The sequence below is a fragment of the Lissotriton vulgaris genome, chromosome 1_2 (assembly GCF_964263255.1).
Source record: "Lissotriton vulgaris chromosome 1_2, aLisVul1.2, whole genome shotgun sequence".
Taxonomy (NCBI): Eukaryota; Metazoa; Chordata; class Amphibia; order Caudata; family Salamandridae; genus Lissotriton; species Lissotriton vulgaris.
In genome coordinates this window covers 25,020,175-25,042,559 of record NC_141686.1, presented here as the reverse complement: position 1 = coordinate 25,042,559, position 22,385 = coordinate 25,020,175, and the positions used below count along the sequence as shown (strand labels likewise).

Here is a 22,385-nt window from a genome sequence, read left to right as displayed (position 1 = left end):
GAAAATATATGCACGTCAAATGCTGTGACATGAAGAACTTGTGCTCTTTTGCAATTTAATTTCTTCCAAGTGGCCTGCTATCACCTTCTGTTGACCATTGCTCCGAATTGGTGTAATAGGTGGTAATTCTATTAAGTCACTGAATATATTTGTTCATTTTGATGCATTTTTATATGTTGTGCCACATATACTTGTACATGTGTGACTTTCTCCTCGATCACAGCTTTGTTTGTAAACTTTATGGAAGGTGGCACAATCAAAAAAAGTGATTAATGGGTGCCTTGGCATCCAACATATTTTCATAACCTAGCCGTATTTTTCTTATGTCTTTTGTTTTTAATTTCTGCCATGCCTTTTTTTCTCAGAGCATGTTTCAACCATATACTCTAGTACACTGTTTTAGGAATACTTAAAAAAAAGTACAGATATTCATGGTTGCTTGTTGTAAAATATGAAATATAATAGTTTATTCCCCATCTGCATTATTGGGAAAATAAACCATCACACAACTAAAAACCACATTTACAGAAAAAAAACTTTTACTTATTTAATTAGTTTAATAGTGTATAAAATGTAATACCTTTATAGAATAATTCATAACAAAAGCCAATACAGATTGATAATATAAAGTGGGATCTATTTTATAGAAAACTAGCTTACCCGTCGCGTATTGCTGCGATCTCAGAAGAAAGGAAATTCAAGGAAACTCGTTATGATAACCTTAAATGTACATTGTGTCATTGTTATTGAAACTTATTCATTTTATTTTTAAAACATTTCTAAGTGTGGCTTGAGCAGTGTGTCCTCGATTGGCTTCCAATCTTGATTCTGGTTGCTCTCCTGTTTCATTCGAGCGGGCTTGAGCAGTGCGTAATTAATAATTTCCCAATCTTGATTCTCGTTGCTCTCCTGTTTCATTCGAGCAGGCTTGAGCAGTGCGTAATCGATCTGTTTCCAATCTTGATTCTCGATGCTTGTTCGTTTGAGAAGAACGGGCTTGAGCAGTGCGTACTCTATCAGCTTCCAATCCTGCTTCCCGTTGCTCGTCTGTTTCTGAATCTCGTAATGCCTTTTTCTTTCGTGCTTCTGATGTAGATTGAGCAACCGATTTCCGTTTGGGGGCCATAACTGTCGAAGATGCTCGCAAATTCGCTGTCTATTTCAGTATTCGAAAGATTATGAGGGCCCTGGGGGGCCGATTTTTAAAACATTTTTCGACAGAAACCTTCGCAGGAGTGTACTCAACAACTTCCCAAAGTTTCATGGCGATCGGATGAACGGTGTAGTAATGCATAAAGGACATACTTTCGTTTTTATTAATATAGATATTGTGTCATCCATCTTGGAAAACAGTATAGTATTCTACATAGAAAGGAATCTGACTCTGTGAAACGGATGCTCTGTCAAAAAGGTGCACGTTGTCAATCAGAGTCAGATAGGTGACGAAGGAAATGAGGAAGGTTCACGACAGGCCAAGACCTCAATGACACTGTTAGAGGCATAGCAGGCATTCTTACCACACTAAGGCCTTGGCATTATACTGCAGTCCTATGCTACGGTGTAAGGGGAATTTTACACAACCTCCATTAGATGAGTTGGATACACCACAGAATGGTACAGTGCAATAGTGTGAAAAATTCTATTTCAGTGGTGCCTTTTTCACAAATGGACATTGCCGTTTTCAGAACTGGAAATAACATTGAATATAATTTCAAAATACAATTTTAGAATTGCTTTTTTATATCTATTTTATATATTTGCAGATGTGTTTATTTATTTTGTAACTAGCAGCCCGCCCCAGCATTGCCTGTGGCAGAAAGGGGTTGGGGCAGCATTTGAGGCTTGCGTGCACTTCTGCCCCCAGCCCAGCTCCCGCGCGTGTCCCGGAGAGCCTGATCCTTACCTTAGCCGCCGGTCCCGCTCCAGGTGCCCCGCCCGCACAGGCCGCCACTCTCCAGGCGCCCCGCCCGCACAGGCCGCCACTCTCCATGCGCCCCGCCCGCACAGGCCGCCACTTCGCCCTGCAGCAAGCAGGCAGTCCTCCCAGCAGGTCGCGATCTTCGGCGCCATTTCCGGAAGTGTTGCCAGGGAGCGCAAACGCAAATTATGTCATCACGCAGACGTGGCGGCTGGCGCTACTTGCAAGGGACTACTTTATTTTTATTTCGAAATTTTTTAAACAACGTATATATATATTTTTTTTAATAGCCTATGTCTTTCTGCTTGCCCTGAGGTTTTCAAAGATGTCTTTGGTGTTTTGATTGGTGGTGTACTTTTCGAGTTTACCTGGCTCAAAGGGCACAGTTCTCTCTTTATAATAGTAGTATAGAAGATAACAGATCTAATTTTAGATTAGAATTTTGCAGGGATTTTATATTGCAGTATTCCGATATTCATTTTTTTTGCTCTGTTGAAGCTAAATTTGGAAAATTTCAAACTCTTAGGCAAAAAAATGATTATTTAGATTTTTTTCTGTCCGCCGTTAATTATTTATTACTTATATTTCACCATATTTTAATGCATTGTTTTAAATATTTCGATATTTTACTTTTGTTACTTGTAGCTTCAACAGCAAACTAAATTGCCTCTCTGCGGGGGTCACCAAATGGTAAAAGTCAGTAAGGTTCCCTTGCTCAGTAGGTCTCTCTATAAGGGAGTTCATAGTTCTTCAGAGCTTTCGTGATGGGCAGGCAATTGTCTGATTAGGGCAGTCAGTTTCATTGTTTAGTATTTGCACTTGTGCCTGGTATTGGCTGGTTGTTAGACCCTACTGAGGATGGAGACAATAGGTTCTGTCCTTCACAGAACCACAGTCAGCCTGCTAGCAGCATTTTGGGCCTTCTGGAAGCCAATGATTTGTTAGTTGCAAAGGGCTGTGTAAAAGGTGCTTGAATAGTCCAGCTTCGTGTTTACAGTAGTACCAAAGATGGGCATGGAGAGCTAGTGAGATGTTCAGTCACAAACACCCCACTCATTACTTAGATGGAAAAAGGCTCCTCTTGTCTTGGTACAGATATAGGGTTCATGTTGAGGTCATAATTTAGCACTTGCACAGGGGTTTTAGCTGCATGGCAAAGGCCTTGAATAAAAAACACAGCTGCATCGTATTCGTATTTGTAGGTCAGGGCTGGGAGGACGGTTCTATCCTCTGTTGGGTCTCTAAGAAAAACGCAATTTGCATCAATTAAAAAGACTGGAATTATTCTGAAACCTTAAAATGCACCTTCCCTTTCTTCTCTGCAAGCAATCATATGTCGTCAGTCGGCCTCTGCCGAAAATATTAAACGTATTCATTCATTTATTTACAAAAACTGATATCCCAAAAGATAACAATGTATTGTAAATTGAAACGTGGGCCGAAATTTGACATTATTGTAGCAGCACAGATGGAAATGTATCATGAGAACGACGCGTTTCTTCTTGGAACGCAAAGTTCAGTTACAATGAAGCATCAACATTGTTACAGGGAACTGTGGGTAAAACAAACAGGCTGTGATATTATCATTGGAACATGGAGACGAGCATACATACTGTGTGCTCCTTCCCGCCGTGCAGCTGAGCTCGAAGAAAAGCGCTACTCGCGTTTCTCTTCACTCTTGGGGAAGTTTTGAACTGATTTTTTTTCAAGCTCGCAGTCTGTTTGTTTCTTTTTTGTGTTCGAAGTTTTACATAGTAACACAACAGGTTTGCTGGGCCTCCTCAGAACAAAAATAGAATCAAAGAGTTCGTGGAACAGGCCTTCCAGGATTTCCTTCTAGCAAAACATTTTTACTTTGTACAGTCCTGCAGAGGGATTTTGATTGATGGGCAATTACTTTAAATGCGTTTGGAAACTTCTAGGACATTTTACTAAAAATGTCAGTCACCAAAGCATTGCCCGTTTGCGAAGGGGTTGCTGGACTTAGTGCGATCGACTATCTTCTTTCTGCATTTAAAAGAAAAGCTTCAGTTCTTGATTTGGTGAGGTTTTGAACCAGACGCACTTGTTTTGGAAATGCATTATTCGTTCAGAGTTTGCAAATAGGGGGTTGCAGGATGATGGCAGAGCCAAACTTACGATTGGTGGGTTGCACTCGGGTGACAAATGTGTCTGTGCAAAAGCACAATTGAAGGTTATTTGTTTATTTATTTTGAAGGTTTTATATAGCGCGAACAAGACTTTTACGAGTATCAGAGCGCTTTACAGACAAATGTAAGAAAGAAACCACAAATGTAATAAAAACAAGAAATAGGTGCAACCATGGCACAAAACTTAAGCATGTAGAGTCAATTATCTTGACAGAGCAAATGTCAGCTAGTTTGGGATACATACATAGATAGGAACAATAAAACAAAAGGTAGCAGTAAAATAAGGGAAGGTCGCATTAAAAATGAAAAATGGGTTCACTTCGTAGGCAGAATGTAAAGAGACAGTTTACCGGTAAAAACATGACTTTTTAGGTCTCGGCTAGCTCTCTTCCTTCACTTCTTCACTTTGCTTGAGAAAAATAAAGCCTTTCAGTTCACTCCTAACATTCTAAAACAAGCACTGAAAATGCAACAAGTCTCGCCTTTTATTAAGTTAAAGCCATTTGCTCTTTTATTATACAATACCATTAGCAATGCAAATGGCTTTAACTTAATCAAAGGTGAGACCTATTGCATTCCTGTCCCGCTAAAGAATGAACTCTGATGCACTAACAAGAAAAGCTGAGATGCTCTTTTCTGTCCTGCAGAATGTCAGGCATGAGGAGCTCATCCATTTCTGATATTCTTTGCCTTGTGCTCTGGTATTTGTGGTCATGCTCTCATAACGTGGCATGCTAGAACACAAAGAAAATACGGGAATGAATGAGCTGCTGACAGCTTAAGACCAGTGGGACTTTACCATGTGCTCTAAATTGTATGTCACCCTATGACTTCTTGTGTACGCCTCTCTGTGCACTGATACGCCACACAATTCTAAACCCTTGGACTGTATCGAACTCTCCTCTGGCCTCATGTACAACACTCTTGCTTTGGTGAGGCAGAACACCTAGTGCTCCACTGTGGTGCATCACTCAGTGCTCCTCATAGACGCATCATCTGTGCTTCCTATAGGTTCATCATTCTATGCCTCCATGAGGTACATCAATACCGCTCACCTGGTGCATACCCTGTGCCTCCTGCACATCTTTTTGTCCGATTCTTGGTCCTCGTGCAACAATGCCTGTATCGGGTATTGCCCATATTGCCCATATTGTATTGTTAGCCCCTGTGTTATGCACCTCCTATGCCAGTGTTCAGTGTTCTTTATTTAATATCTTTGTTGAAGATTGATGAACACAAGCTCAAACTTCCTTTCTTCTCTTATGCAAGTTCTGTATAATCAGGTGCCAGACAGTGCATAATGTGATAACCCGCCTAAGCCTTTAAAAAACATTTTAAGCTGTCGAGTTTATACTTCAACATATTTTTGGTAGCCGGGGTTGATATAGCTTTTTTGTCCTCTATTGCAGTCAACACATTTTTGTCCACTAAATAGTTCCCTAGACAGCACCATTCCATCACCTTTAATCATGGCATGTACATGGACACTGCATCTTTAAGATAAATTCAGACAGGTGCACGGACAAGTTAACAGACACTGCTCTCCTGTTCTCAGTTAGGCCCTAAAGACTATTTAAAGTCCAAGCAGAAGTATGTTCAAGAAAAGCAAATAAAACAAACCACAGTAATGTAAACACAGAAGGTCTGATACTTAAAAGACTCGGTTGAATTGCGCACTTCACTGCTCAGAGTGCATGCCCACTGTACGCTGCACCTGAAATTTGGTGCACAAGTTGGTATTCATTCTCAACAGATGTGAAGTGCTTATAGAGGACCACTCTGTGCAGAAAGGAAACGCGAGTGGTCTCCTTGATCTACAAACGAGCAGAAGTTGCATTTCTTAAAAAAGCTGATGTGTAATTTGCTTAACCCATAGTCAGTGGTCAGGTGCATTGACATGAAGAAATAATTCTATGGAAGACATTTACGTGAGCGAGTGCAACCAGACCCCAGCCAAAGCATTGTTCTGTATACTCTGACCTGCCAACATTTCACACCTCTTGCTTCTCCGAGATTCATATGCTTACATTTTTGATTTACATTACATTTGGAAATCTAGTTCACCACTCACAGCAATCCCTTGGCCACTAAGTAATGCTGAGATGATACTGTGAGTAACAAGGCAGATGGGGAGAGTGACTGTGACTGCATAGCCTAGGTCTTTGCACTTTCCTAAGTTCATATTGACTAACGATGGATGGATGATAGAAAAGCATTTGATAAATATTCTAATTATTTTAATAGATCCGTAAACATTACATAAATAGGAAAAACACTTTTCAAAAATCAAATTTATAACAAGACTGCCACTCATGGGTTGATACTGGGTATGACCCTACTTTTGAGTGCCCTCCAGTGGCGGCCAGCACAGGTAAGCGCGGTGTGGTGAGGCAGGGTGCAGCAGGCGGAAGCCGACAGACGACAGAGTAGGTATTGTTTTATTTATTTATACCTATTCCGTCATCTGTCGACTTCCCGCCGTGCCCCAGCCCGTTTACCTGTGGCAGCCTCCACTGGTGCACTCTACTTATTGAAGTCCTCTTTTTAACACGTAAAATTGCATTTGACCTCGTACTGAGATTGTTTTGTACTCCATTGCTTACATCTACATGTGTGTGTTTAATATAGCATGATTCTAGCTACAGAGCAAAGGAGCCCTACTGAAGACTAGAGAAGTAGGCACAGCAGGAGGGTACAGAAAAAAGGGGTGGATTCAAGTATGAGGGTCACAGTAGAGTACTGTAGAACACACATCGAAGTTAAAGAAGAGAATTACGATAGCTGACGGTAGGGGGGTTTATAGCTCGATAGTCACAATGTGACCCCCTTGCCCAGTGATATAACCCATCATAGTCATCAGTCTACAGTAAGTACATGGTTAGCTGCTTAGATCAATGCACTGTGTGCTTGCTTGCGGTTCTGACTTGGTGGCACCAGTTTAAAATCCTCCTTACTAAGCTCTGTATTCTGGTGTTTGGTTTACTGCTTCGGTGTGTAAAATGTAGGCAGAGGGAAAAATTGACTCGTTATCAGGGGCCTTGGGTTTCAAGCAGAAGAAAAGAGCACCTGTTGCTACTCCTGCCACTATCTGTACACCCTTCTCAGCCATGAGCTGAATAAAGAATGCGGACTGTGCATCTTTCCATATAACCTCTGAGAGAACTGTGTCTATAGGGCATCCCATGGTAGGACATTGACCTTATGGCAGATATCTAAACTCTAAAGCTGCTTTCAAATTTAATGATCATGCCGAAAAAGAAAGTAGAATTTCGTCTCAGCCGAAAATGTATTTAAGATCATACTTTCCGCCTGTGCCAGTCCAAGGGGGAAGAGTGGTGAGGGAGAGGCTGTTCTTTCCATCTGCGCCAGAAGACTTGCTAGATTTACCAAATAAAAACACAGCATAGCCTTGCCTTTAATGAAGACGAGTAGTACGGTGGCACACTGACCATGATACCCATTGGGCTTACGTGATTATATCTGTTCCGTATATGATTTAGACAGTGGCTTACCTGATGTTAGTACTTAGTATCTGCATATTGGGGTGGGTGGAGGAGGGGCATCAACTTCAATCTAGGCATACCCTGGCATTTGTCTAAATCTTCATCTTGTGTAGCCGTTGAATAACACCATCTAAGCCAGCCGTAATACTGATGTTTACATATCACAGTCTTAATGTCTGTGATCTCTTCATATGATGATGCTTCCTTTCGTAAACCTCTAAAGATTGACGTTGCTAAACAATATAAAAATAAGAGAAACTTAGCTGATTTTGCTATATAGTCTCTATTTCCTTCTAACAGCTCTTAGGGTCTCGGACAAAACGTCTGTCTAAGAGGTTAATTATAAAGACTCATTTAATAAATATTAACTGGGATATTTTGCCAAATGTTATTTTAATAAGGTTTGTTCTGAAAATGAAAATACGTAATTTGGCTTATGTCATTGCCTTGTGGTGTTTTTTGTGCATCTTTAGCCGGTGTTGCTCTGTTTCATGGAAAGTTTTACAAGAGGCATGCATGTAATGTTGTTTTTTAAGTTCCTTTAATAGAAGGTCCTAGTTACTATGTTTTTTCTTGGTGTAGCACTGCGTGGTTAGGAGTAAAACATTATGTGTGTATTTTTAACACTAAAGGATCTGAATAGTCCCCGGGGACTACAGTTCAAGAAAAAAAATTGTATGGTACCTATATTGTTACTGAAATTCTATTGAACATAATGTTTTTCTACCAAATGTGTTAATTACTCAATATGTTGCAGTTCTAACAGATAAGGGTATGAACAGTCTCTAAACATGCTATACGTAAAAATAGGAACATTCATGGAGTCTCTTGGGGTGCTGCCTTTCAAGTTAAGTTTATAATATCTAACTCATATAATTCGGTAAGCTGAACCACTCATTCAGTGTTGGTTTTTAAATCTATTGTGATGATGTACGCATCTGTAGGTTACGTTTTCCTACAGCAATGATCATTTTAAAAATACCTTTATAATTGAGCTGACAGTTTGATGGCAGCAACAAATGCAAAGAAGAATGCATCAAACCCCCAGCTCCTTGTCGTAGTGCTGAAAAAGATGGAAAATATTGGGTACCACTTGATCCTTAACTGAACTTAAATCCAAAGACTGCAATCATTGCAAACACTCACTTCTACTACTGCAGGCTATTGAACTAGATCTGCTTACTGCTTATATTTGCTTAAAAGATACAGGGAATTGCGGCATTAGATATGTTCAAAGTAAATTATGCCAGCAGCTTATATCTAGATATTTCGCAGTATCTCCTCTGACAACCCATGACAAAAAACTCTGCGGCAATCTTGTTCGTACACTGGAAATTACCCTCACATTTACACAACTTTGGACTTACCAGAAGATTGCCTCAATATTTTGTCAGATAAGCCCAGGCATGGTCTACCGTTTCAACCAGTTATGGTAACCTCTGCCACACTTCTGTGGCCGAGGCCTAGTGGACTAACAGTTCCAGCTGCTGCCTTTGGAACCTGTAGTCTCGATTTCAAATCTTGGCCTCAATGCTAGACTCAATTTCATGTGATTCTGTGTAAATCAGCAAATCTTCTGTCTAAATGTGTATAAAATGTATTTGTGTTATTTCCCACTTGATGTACACAATCTTGTAAATCGTCTCCTGACGTGTGTAGCTCAGTCGAGTCACAGCTAGGTTCATGCTATATAAATATCTGTTTCATACATACATTCTGTGTATTGGTAAGTTATATGCTCAGGAAACCTCTGTTTGGGACCACAATCCGAATTACTGTTGCTCTCGCTTCATGTTAATTTTGTCCGCAGCACCTAGTAAAATAAATGGCGTACACCACTTAAGAAACCATTATTAACTACACATAAAAGGAAAATGGAAGCAAGATAATTCACTGAGTCGTATGCCTGTCTTACTGCTACATGTATAGGGCACAGGGAATTTAAATTTCCTGTGCTTGCCACAGAAATACCGTTCCAATTTTGTTGAGGATTGACAAAGCCAAAGATGCAAGGGAGTCTCAAGTGGTGGATATTAATCAGATTAACAGTATGTATTTTGACAGCAGATTAAGACTGACAGATAGCCCTATCTTGTTAGCCCAATTCCTGATTATCTGTGACACACTCTCCTTTGGCAATCTACGTTTTTCCCCTCGCATAGGTTCTCTCAGAGGTTATTTGGAAAGATGCACAGTCAGCATTCATGATCCAGTTCATGGCTGGAAATGTAGTAGACTTGGCCTATGCCATCTGGCAGTGATGAGCCACCCCCTCCACCTTGTAAATCTGCTGCCTCCATTACTCAGTTCCTTGTAATATACCGGCTAGCCCCCTCGAACCTCATGCCTTTCTGAAAACATTAGGTGAAGCATCAGCCTTTTTAACCTTCCGATTGTTGAAGTACATTGACGGAGAGCATGAAAAGTCAAAAGACAAATTTTTCCAATCCAAATTAAAAAAATGTGCTGTATGTTAATTATAAAAAGGGTATGGTTAATAATGTTTGAAGTTAATGAATGGAGTCTATAACTCCCGTGGATCGCTTCAATGGTGAAGATTATTACTCTGCTATTATTCATATTGAAGGACAGAATACATAGAATGAAGAAATATGGACTTTAGCAATAGGTTAGGGAGAGTTTACGAAGGAAAGTACCTACTTTCCTTCGTAAATTGGAAAGATAAAGTTCAGATCAAATATTCTGTTGTAAAGATTGGAAGCAACAGACACTCTGTGCATGAAGAAAAAAAGCTTTACCTTTTTTTTTTAAATTCCTTCTGCCTTAGGAGTTTGTACAGAGTTTAACCAAATGCTTCAGACAGTGTGGTAACCTTTCATGAAGAAGATAAATGATGTGACAGTATTGTTCAAGCAAGATGTCCAAATTTAAGTCCCTTTGCTGATTGTACAGTGCTGCTGAACTAGGTTGAATGTGTGGGTCCATATGAGCGAGGTGGTTGCATTCAGGTGCTTATAGTTCCCCCCTCGCACTGTTTGGATGATATGTTGCCTTATGCTCTTCTATTTTTGGCTGTGGGAAATGGAGAATACGAAGAACTTCACCAATGAAACCCATCGTACACGAGATAAGCACATTCTCAAACTGTATCAAACAATAGATATAACAAAATGTGTGTTTGAACCCAGGCTGGTGGTGACCCTGTGCATGTGGTTACCCTTTGTCACGCTTAGTGGACCCAGAGAATTGCGCCCCAAGAGGATGACTAAGGGGCCATTTTAAAAAGGCAAAAAAATAAAGAATGTTAAGGCACATGTCCACTTCCCTTGAACAATCTTCTAAATATTTCCACTCTTACTAGTTAAACTTCAGTTACTTATTTTAAGCAAGTATTTGTTGGCTGTTCCATAGTGCAGTACCTTTTTTTATAAAATGGTTTGATATTTTGGGGTTTGCGGCTAGTTAGTTACTTTCCTGTTGTGCTTGAATTGTGTTTACTCTTGCTCCATACATGCCCCTGTGTCCCATCTTCTAAAATAAAAATATTGAGCACCCGATAGTTGCGTGCAATCGTAGATGCCAAATCAACATCACCGCCATTTTGCCTCATTGTCATTCTCTTATCTTTAAGTTTGCATATCAGATATCTGCAACAGCTAACTGTTTACAGTTGTTTTTCATTATTATTTCCAGGTACGTTTAATCTCCTTTTGCCCAGTAAGGTTATTCAGAAACATTATCATTCACATTTTCTCCAATCACAATGTAGGAGTTTAACCCCTAGGCCGCAGCGGTAATTCCGCTGCGGCGCTAGGGGGGCGGGGGGCCGTGCGGTGCCGCTTTGCTAGTGGCGGAACCACTCCGTCACGAGCCACTGGCGCGCTGTGCTAATGACTGAGTGAGTGGTTCCGTCACGGCCCCGCCCGCTCAATAAAATCGCCGCGCAGGCACAAAATTGATGCCGCGTAGGTGGCCGCGCCGTGACGGAACCACTCCGTCATTAGCACAGCGCGTTCGTGGCTCGTGACGGAGTGTTTCCGTCACAAGCACGGAAGGGGTTAAACAACATGTATTTATTGTTTATATTTTTATGAAATAACTCAACTTAAAGCACTTTTCTATAAACAAATGGGATATAATTATTGATTGTTTTCCTTATTTTTATTTTTATGCAGCGCCAGATATGGCATCCAAAAACAGCATTCTGACTCCAGAGTCAAAAGAAGAAGGAAATGGAGAGACATGCGATCATTGATTAGTGATGGAGTCAAAAAAAGGAACAAAGAACATCCTGAACATGTACGAACAGGTAGTCCGACTTCAGATGCCTTTGATTCTGTGACCCTTTTTGTGAAGTATCTCCATATGTTAAGAAAACCTCAAATGTAATTCTAGGTTACATCACGACAGTCATATACTGTTTGTAGCATGCTTAATACTCATGTGAACTCCAGGTTTTTTCATACTACACGAGGGGACCACCTACCTGCAAATTGAGACATTCTTAATTCAGCATCCCCATATTCAACCTGTCTATTGGTGACATCAAAATATCTTGCACTCCTTTCCTTTGCTTCTGTTGTGAGTCTCTGTCCCTCTTTCGTACTCTTCCATGGTATATCTTTGCTATCAACGGAAGGTTGCAATTATGCAAACCAGTGGGAAGCCCTATATTTGGGATCTAAGTAATATTGCACATCAGTTTTAAAAAGAAAGTATGAATCTGCCTAGTTTCTTTGCACATAAGAATCAGTCACTTAATAGTGTATAGCTGATGTGCTGTTATGAATATTGTATTCAATTCTTATTCTGCGATTAAAGGTACTGACCTGAAAGATCTCTTTCTTATCATTGAAGTTTTCTGTAGGCATATGGTATTAATTAATTTCAATACAAGTTCTACGGGCCGTGGGTAGAATAGATGTTGGCATGTAATGTGGATTTGGATTTCTCTTTTCCAAACACTTTACTTTGCATTCTAGTAGCCTCTAAAGGCCTCACTCGAGGAGCTTTAATATTTTATCCTTTATTTTTGAAAAAGGAATTGAAATGATGGCATTAACCATCTATCCAGCAGCTAAGCAACAAAAGTACACAAAACATAGCCAGTATTAGATTTTAAAACGTATAAATAACACTATTGTGAAAGGTTGCTGGTACAAATGAAACTAAGTCTGTAACTGTAGCAATATGAAGTTAATCTACCTTTCTGCAAGGACACGATGGATTTTTCTCCTTTCCAGGATTCCATTTTTGCTGGTATCAGTACTCTGTGTACAGTGAAACTGCTCTTCAGTGCCACAATGTTTGTGCCCTGGCTCTAAAATGATACTGTTAAAATTGGTTTCACCAAATTACTCTGTCTAACTTTCCTGTAAGGCCACGGTAGATGGCAACAGACATTGCACCTATGGCATGAAAGTTACATTTCATTTGTGTGCTGTAATGTTGATTTTCACCAACCACTTTTATAGCAAAATAATGTGGTTTTCAGGAGCACCATTGTGATCTCCCTGGGCAGCAGTTTAAAAGCCTTTTAGGGACACGCAGAAAGAAAAAGTGCCTATACCGTATAGGAATTTCTATTTTTATATTTTTTATATATTAAAAAGTCACTCTTAAAGAGCATCTTGCATGCCCACTATGCAGGCTGTCATATATATATATATATATATATATATATATATATATATATATATATATATATATATATATATATATATATATATATATATATATATATATATATATATATCACCAAAAAACACTCGCTCTTTGGAAGGGCCCACAACGCTCTGCTCTACCCTCCGGTCTGTTCGCCTTGCAGATGCACGCATTTGAGGTTTCCATTTATATTTCTCCACGTCCGACGCGTTTCAAGGCAGGTACGCCCCTTAATCATGGACTGCTGCGCAAGGGGCAATGAAGACTCACTTGTTTTCATTCAGCATTTTATTGAATGAATCCGCCCTCCAGTGGGCGTGGCATGCTTACACCAAGCGGAATGCTGGTAGTTATAGTCCATGGTGTGCCGTCACCCAGACTGAAGGTCCAAAAGCTGTTTTTCCTGAGCAGGGTTAAGCTAGATATACCAGGAAGAGAGCTTGGTATAATTACGAATTTAACTTAAATCTTTGCTTGAGCAAATGCTAGCAAAAACGCATTTTGCAGTCCATTTTGAACATCTGACTTAATGGTGAAATCCGATTTTTGATTACTTTAGTGAATAAGTAACTACTGCCTGAGCCCAAACCTAGAAGTGGGTCCAGGGAAGCAGGTGGCATACAGCAAAAAGCCACTTAGCAAATATTAGCCATCTAGGTGGGAACAGGTGAACTTGGCAGACCAAAGCGCAGCCTTAACATTGCCCTTTTTTAAATGGACATGACAGATCTGTTCCTATTCATTCCCTGTACTTGGGTCCCAACCTCAGCAGGAGGAAGAGCCAGTTTGGACCGTGAAAGGAGAGTTTACCTCGTCTATAGAGCAGAGAGGCTTAAGGAGAGCCAGAAACACTCTTGTTGGAAGAATTTGTTAGCCATTTAAAATGTTATTAAAGTCTCAGGTGGCTAACCTCCTAATTGCTGCTTCAGGGACACAAAAAGCAGAAAGACTCCTGACTCTTGAGTGCTTTGCTCAACACAGAGGGCAGGGTCCCACTGGAACCCTGGTTTTTTTCACTGGGATGGTTACTTGATGCTTTCTAGTTGGGTAGCTCAGCAGTCTATAAGATGGTCGGTACTCTTAATCCACAGGCAATGCAGTTCGATTCTACTGCACACCATCACGGAATGGTGCAGGTCATTCTCAAAAGCGGTTGTGGTAATTTTTGTCTGTTCCCACCTAGGGTACTTCATGGCCCTTCCCCCATGCTATCAGCATCCTTCTCATGCAAAGGCACCCTTCTATCTCTCTTAAGCAGTCTGTCAGCTCTCTCCTTTGAAGCAGGGTGCATGCATCCTCTCCTGGCAGTCTTCAGTGGGAGTACTAAGGTTACTGGTCGTGAACCTGGCAAGGTTAGTTGATGTAGTTATGTCGACCCACGAGCTCAAAGGGATTCTTGGTTATCACCATTTTGGGACCCCTGATGCAGGAAAAGAAATCTTGACACGCTGGCTGTAAGTGTCTGTTCCATATTCAGCCTGGCCCTCATTCAACCTGTCACTTCAAAGTGTGGTATTCAGATGTTCTGTTATTTTACTTATTCTGTGCAGACTATCCATGTCATGAAGTGTGAGCATGAAGGTGTGCAGGATCTGGGAGTCTCCTCTCAAGAGCAACCTACCGCAAGAGCACAAAGGCAAGAGAGTCTCCTCTTATTGAATTGCCTTTTAGCATGCAGGTTTAGCCTCACAAAGATCGCTGGGTCAGGGAAGAGCAGTAAGAAGTTTTCTAAACTGGCCCTCTGTCTCTTCTCCTTAACACTCTGTCTGGCCCACTACGAAGGATCCCTGGGATTTTCTAGGGAAAACTTCTGTAGTTCATGTCTGCTCTCTGGACTCCACTTTAAACCCTCCATCTTAGGCACCACTTGCATATGGTACACCCAAACTGGAAAACTGTGGCCAGGGCCATATGAGGTATACTTGTGCCATATGCACAGGTGACATCCATTTTCCACATGGATGAGCAAAGGACCTGCACTCTCGGATCAGTTTAGAAAAACGTGGGAGAGTTAAGTATGCTGCTCTACCCAGCAGATGACAGGAAAAAAAAGCCCGGTCCTATGTTATTACAATACTTTTTCGGCCACCACTATCAGTCCACTACAGCCCCCACCACGGGAATGTCCTGGGACATACTCCACCATTGGAGAAACTCGGTCATGGGGTTAGGAAAATCGATGGGAAATTCCGTTTTCATCACCATGATGTAACCCACCCTTGTACTCCCTTGTGAATCACTGCAAAGAGGTTGACCCCTCGCCCCTCTGAAGCAACTTGAGGTTCTCTTCCTTCATAGCCATCATCCACTTGAGTGGCTTGTGATTCCTTTGGACCATACATTTGATGCCAAACAAGTAAGGCTTAAACCTGTGGAGAGCCATTACTATAGCAAGGCACTTTTTGCCATTGTCAGCACTGTTTTGCTCTGTAAACCTCAAACTGCCACTAATAAAGGCTGTGGGATGCTTCCTTTCCTTCTCGATCTGGACAAGAACTACACTTTCTCCCTTGCGGGAAGCAATGGTATGTATAGTGAAAGGTTGACTATAGTCTGGGACCTTAAGGACCGGTGTATTTCACAATGTGACCTATAGGTCCTTTAAGGCCTTCTGACGCTCTTCAGTCCACCTCACCTTCCTCGGCTGCTACTTAGATGTCTTGGCTGTCAAGAGAACCGATACAGTTCCATAGCCGGCCACAAAGTTCCTGTAGTACGTATGGAGGCCTAGGAATGCCCTCAGCTGAGTATTATCTGTGGGAACTACAAAATCAAGTATTGATTACCCTTTTGCCTCCATTGAGCAGTCTTTCTATTCCCTACCCGATGTCAGATGTAGACCACAGAGGACTGTCCCACCTGATACTTAGTCGTCTTTTTTTAAAGATACTTTTTATTGAGTTTTGTACATATAACATCATCTAGTTATGTAGATCAAGATGCACAGACAAATCTTGATTAAAAATAAATAAATAAAGCTCCGCCCGAGCAGGAGAGCAGAAATCATAAGCTGAGCTCAACAAAGAACTGATCTATATATAACAAAGCGGAAAACAGGTATGTTAAACTGTTGCCCTTTGTAACCAAACAAATGGCCAACCCCTGCATAGGATCAAGAACTTGGAGCTACAATGGAGCTATTACGGCTAGCCATGCGACCGACAGCAAGTGAAGTCATAATTACTGCCATGGATTTAATGTGCATCTGAATATCAGGGTTATTGTTAGTAAGAAACCCCTTTATCACGGTTTGCGGCCCTGCAGTGACTGCATTGGAACTGACTCCGCCCTCCGCAAATTGCATCAGCTTCCCCGAGTGATCTTCATGTTGCAATGATCGTTGATAGTCTGCCTAGGGCGTTGGAACCACTTCCTGGTCAAGGTAACCATGTAGAATTCATAAGCTAGGATGTCCTCTTTTTTTCAGTGACTATTGTAATTCAAATAGTGTCCCAAGTGCTAAGAGTGGCAACCCAATTCCTTCTTATTTTCAGCTGCTATCTTCTTATATAGATCAGCCTTCCAGGCACAGAACCACGTTGACTGCTCAGATAACCAGCTAATTATCTTCAGTCTCTTCACAGCAGTAGGCCGAGATCAGTTTTTATTTTATAGTTTTATAGAGCGCGAACCAGACCTGTGAGGGTGTCAGTACGCTTTACAGGATTACGACAATATGATCTCTCCTTCTTTGGGTCAAACCATGAGGCTAGTAAGTAGGTCTCTGGTTTGAGGAGATTTGGTGGTAGAAATCCCAGCCTTCTGACCATTCTGATTGGGTGCATTGCATGTAGACTCTTAGGAGCAAAGTAGGTGCATTGAAGGTAGCTCAATTGCAGGAGCTTAAACATTATGTTCCTGAGCCTTGGGTTTGCGTTACAGGCCTTTAACCCAATTCACCTCTGTGAAGGACCTCAAATGCGACATTTGCCGTTTCAAGTGCTGTATATAATGGTGTCACTAACTTTCTTCCCCTGCCAATTGAGAACAGAATGTGAAAGATCTGATAGATCGATGGTTCACCTTGCTAAATTCCCATGTTTACCTTGCAGTATTGAAAAAACTGAGGGTGCTCAGCACCGGTTAGACCCGACCCACTTAAAGCCCTGGGTATTCCGCACACAAGTCGGGAAATTAACGCAATTAACTGTAGTCCTATGGGTGGCAAACTTGGACGACTCCTACCTCAGATCAAACTGCCTTTCACAACTTCAGTCTAGTTCTGCAAAATCCAGGAAGGGACAATAGTGGGGTCTTAGGTGATACTTTCTGATACATTTATTCCAACATTTCTCCATCACCTGTATCAGTTTAGGCTCTGACCCCATCGTCTCCCTCCATCTAGGACAGCGTGAGCCATGTCGCAGTGTCTCCAGGCCTTCCTGTGGTACAGAAATGACAGGATCTGAGAACCACCATTTTACATAATGCCAATCACCTGGCTATTGATAGCGGCAGTTTAACCAGAAGGTCCTGGTCATCTCTGTGCTCCTCCGACTTAAGAAGTAATGTCGCAACATCAGACCAGGCATTTGCGATTGTTCATGTACATAAAAAGACCGTGCTTATTTGTTTATTATTCACTAGCCCATACAAGGCACTGAACGCCTTAACCGTGAACATCCACCATGCGATTCCATTTTCGGCGTTCTTTAAAAGCAGCAGTATGTGCGCACAGAGAAACCGTAATCAGTGACTCCATGCAGTGCCACCTACAAGTTTGGCCCCTCTCTCATAATGTAGGCAAGCATTTCGATGTCTCGAGCGAACAGGATGGGAGATACGGTGCAACCTTGTCTTGTGCGTCTCTGTCTATTTCTGTGGCATTTAGAGTGGCATTGCAGCTCCGGTTGTGGTGCAGCCTGGAAGGTTTGGGGAGCTGTTCTGATCCAGACTTGCAGACTGCATAGTAATCTGAGTTGTCTGGTGATTAGCCTTTGGGCCTTGCAGCCTCAGACTACTGCTAGCCTCTTCCAGAGCGTGCATCCTTTCTGCCTGTGGTTCTGGTGCAGCTTGCACCGGGGAAGCAGTGCCCAGTTAAGTGCAAGCTCACGATTTAGCAGGATTCATCGTCCTTTTAAAGTGTTAACGCCCGTCACAGCTGCCACAACATGAAACCGCCTCGTGGCCTGTTTTAGTCGGTTTATTATTTATTGACTCTGGCTAGATCATAGCAGGTAATCGTGTATTTAAATAATTATCTGCACCAGGCACTCTACTGATAGTGCAGTTTGACACCCAAAAGCCAGCTCTCTTTATCGCAGCTCACAGAGCTGCCCCTTCTTCGCGGACGCACAGCGACGTGCACCTGTAATAACAAGCCCAGAGAGCAGTGCGCGGAGGCCAGCGCGAGGTGTGCCTCTTTCATGCCAGCTTCACTGCGTAGCAGTGCGGGCTGACCTCTGGCGCCATCTTGGTAAAACAAAGGCAATGTCCAGTTTCAATTATTCCTGGAAGTTGGAAGTGAACAACAGACTAACCTATCTGATTAGAAGCGAGAGCACCGCCTTGCTTTCTGCAGCTTGGGGAGGGTGAGGTTACTAATACCCGTTGGTTCCTCCTGGACAATACGAAACCACGAAGGCACAATGCTGTTTTATTTATAATTTGCCTTTTTTTCGTTTTACCGTGTTTTTTAAAAACTGTGATTTTTCGGTTTATAAAGTGAAGCCTTATGTAAACGTGGCATCAAGGAGCTGACAAGTTGAAAGCAATCGTGTGCTTAACTTGTATTTTTAATTTGAGTGAACATATTCAATAAATGTGCAGTTTACTGACTTACTTTGTGGCTCTATAAAGGCACGGGGGGTTGTGTTTTTTCGGTACAGTCAGGGTCCAGGATGCTTTGGTGCCTAGTACGGGCCAGGGCAATGAGCCCCTCACACCCTTAGGCTGAATTTGAACACGCATTCTGACTAATGATTGATAAGCTATGCGTTGTGTCCCCTTGTTTCAAAAAGACAGAATGTAGTAGAGACATGCAATAGAGACTTGCCGATTTCTGCCGTGGAGACGTTTGCAGCAGTTTAGCTGTTTGGCAGACAGCTGCGGGATCTCTGATTGAGGTTGAGTGAGGAGTCATCAAAGCTATGTTACCTGTAAATCTTGGGATCTTTCTTAAAGTAGTTGGTGTTAAAATACACATCATGGTACAATATAGACAGGGCCACTGGCAATATGCAGCAGAGGGCCACATTTCGAGGCTGGGTTGACAAAATTATGTGGCAAGAAAAGACAAATTATGTGGTCTAATGCAGCACATTTTGTGATAGTGCTGCTTCATTATTTTGTCATGTTTATATGTGTTAACACTCTTGGTGCAAATGTTTCATCCCATTAGTACTAGTTTAGCACGCTAATACCCCAACAAGCAGCTGAAAGGTGGGTGACCAGTCAACCTTTGCGAATGGCCTTCGGCTGCACAGCAACACATATTGTAGCGTTTTTAGTAAACTTGGATCAATTTGAGCTGAAGAAACATTTTTTTTTAATCTCAGATTACGCAGCAGGTGATGGATTATGATGCAATTTAATCAAATGCATAAATATACGCAAAATGCAGCAGCTGCAAAATCGCACTTTAGAGGCGCTGAATAAAGGTTAATACACAGTGCTGGCCTTGCAGAAATTTTCTTCAAATGTTCATATTCAAACCTGAAATTGTGTTATTTTTTGTGTAATAGAATGCTAGTGGGGTAAGCCTATTTTTCTGAGAGCGATTGGGGGAAAGAGAGAAAATAAAGAGGGAGAGCATCAGAATGAGAGATAGGGAGAAAATAGAGACATTTTTAGAGTGGTAGGGAAGCACTAGCTATGACTTCAGAAGTGAACAGACATAGGATCTCTTGCTACAAGAAATGTACGTGGATGGCTAGCAGTTTGGGTCAGGTGTAAAGAGTTTGCTTGCAGGCGGTTGGGAACATTCTACTGGTCCTAGAAAAGCCCAGTTAGCTAAGCCAAGTTTCACCATTATCCAAGGAATTGAGATAATTAAATGAACTCCCAGCAGTCAATATCCTCTCCAGCCAAGCATAGCAGGCTGAGACAAATAGTCTGGAGAGAATATTCTGGAATTTAGTACTTTTGGTCCAAATAGATTTTGTTGGTATTGTTTTTCTTATGAAGTTAAATGGATACCTCACAGAGTTTGAATAGTGTTTTGGTTATAAGATGCCCATTCCTCACATTAGTATCTGACATCGGCATATGGGTAATGGGGAATTTAAACATATGTTGCAGAATTCCTTTATGCAGTTAACCCCTTGCATGCTGCCGCGATTCTGCGCCTGTGCGGTACATTCCGATCGCGGGTGCAGTCATGACGGCCGGGAGCCGTCATCAGCACACGAGCACTGTGTCCCATGACGGCTCCCGGCAGTTATCCGCATGCAAGGGGTTAAAACCTTTTCAAGAAATCATAGCACGTCTTCGAGGTACCATTCTCTTTTGGACAACCTAATAAATAGATAGTTTGGACTTCTTCCTATGAGCAATTGGCTTTCCTTCTTACTGAATTTTAATTGTTTGATTTTCTTTCCTGTTTAAAATACTGGAGTTTTACTGGTCAAAGGGAGAACAAAATATCTAATCTTACTATTTATGTGGGCCCTATATTTCTTATGCAGACCCCATAAATTATAAGAGTCAAAAGTAGAAAGCTGCCATCCCTTCCAACAACTCAAGAACGCCATGAACGAGGGACAATAGTAACTTTAGATACAACCTCCAAATTCATGTCTTTTAAAATAAATTAAAATACTTAGATATTTTAATGCAAAAGTTGTTAACTTTTCTTTAACTATCATGAGGCAAAGTTTGCATGGCTAGCCTAACTTGTTAATGTGTATATATAAACACTCATGGCAAACAACAAAACCAACTGCAACTAGTGTGATCATATATGGATAAAAATAGGTACTTCAGGAATTCTTGCTTTTTTATTAAAATTAGGTAAATTTGAATCAATCACTCGAGTAAGAATTAAAAGCAACCGATGTAATTTGGGACAAATCAACATCAGTATTTTACGAGGGCTGCAATGAACTGCTATGCTGGTCTACATGTCCACTAAACCAGTTCTTCTTATAGACTCTTAGGAAAGTAGACATGATTATAGTGCTCTTTTAACAATGCTTTTAGCTTTTATTCTCTGTTAATGCAATGCACTGTCCCTTTTAACTTCCCTATGCACTTGGTCACTATATCTCAGGATTGCTCTACAATAATTGACATATAGTACATTTGGTGGAAATGGTCGATATTGTTTAAGAGGAATTTTTAATGTTTTTAACTGATCTGAAATGTGGAGTCCCTCAGGGATCATCTCTAAGCCCTGCACTTTTTAACCTGTACATGAGGCCACTGGCTGACGTCGTCCGCCCGTATGGGATTAAGATCATTTCCTACGCGGACGATACGCAGCTGGTGGTCTCCATGACTCAGGAAGCCACTCCATCGGCTCCAGGCGGGCTTAGAGAGTGCCTTGAGGAAGTGAAGACCTGGATGTCCCTTTCTTCGTTAAAACTGAATGGGGACAAAACAGAGCTGATGCTCCTGGGCTCCCCAGACCCCAGTATTCCCCCCTCTTTGTGGCCACCCAGCCTGGGCCCTTCACCCACTCCCAAAAACAGCATCAAAAGCCTTGGAGTGTGGCTGGACAGATCTCTGTCCTTTAACATACAGTCCACAAAACTTTTGGCCACCTGCTTTGGCATCATGAAGATGCTGAAAAGAATCCTCCCCCTCCTTCCCTGGGATGCCAAACAAACTGCCATACAAGGCTTAATTCAATCGCGACTCGACTTTAACAATATACTTTATCTTGGTGCCCCCGAATCCACCCTCAGAAGGCTCCAGATAGTTCAAAACTGTGCAGCACGCATTCTACTAGACCTCCCCCGCAGACAGTCAGTGAGAGCAGGCCTGACTACCCTCCACTGGCTACCGGTGCGACAGAGGGTCCTGTTTAAAGCCATGTGCATTGCTCACCAGGCCTTCTGGAACACTGGCCCTAAAATTACCCAAGAATTAATTACCCATTATGTGCCCAACAGAAGCCTCCGCTCCAGTCAAACTTTTCTTGCAAAAATCCCCAAAATAAAGAGATCCAGATCTGGAGGCAGGACCTTCTCTTACAACGGTGCCAGAGCCTGGAATGCCCTCCCACTGCACCTTAGAGCTAATCCTAAC

The 22,385-nt window shown here is 41.7% G+C and overlaps 1 protein-coding gene across 8 annotated transcripts in view; it reads left to right on the top strand.

Annotated features, from left to right (window-relative positions):
* The window catches only part of LOC147733859 (uncharacterized), a 197,732-nt gene that overhangs the window by 42,696 nt on the left and 132,651 nt on the right, over nucleotides 1-22,385 (top strand). For 6 of the 8 annotated variants that reach the window (XR_015307525.1, XR_015307523.1, XR_015307521.1 and 3 more), the window contains exon 2: nucleotides 11,708-11,841. Coding sequence is in view for 2 of the 8 variants with exons in the window: in XM_086952753.1 (XP_086808879.1) it covers nucleotides 11,708-11,841 (134 nt within the window). In the remaining 6 variants the exon portion in view is untranslated. The remainder of the gene's footprint in view (nucleotides 1-11,707; nucleotides 11,842-22,385) is intronic. The other 2 variants (XR_015307524.1, XR_015307526.1) reach the window with 1 other exon arrangement.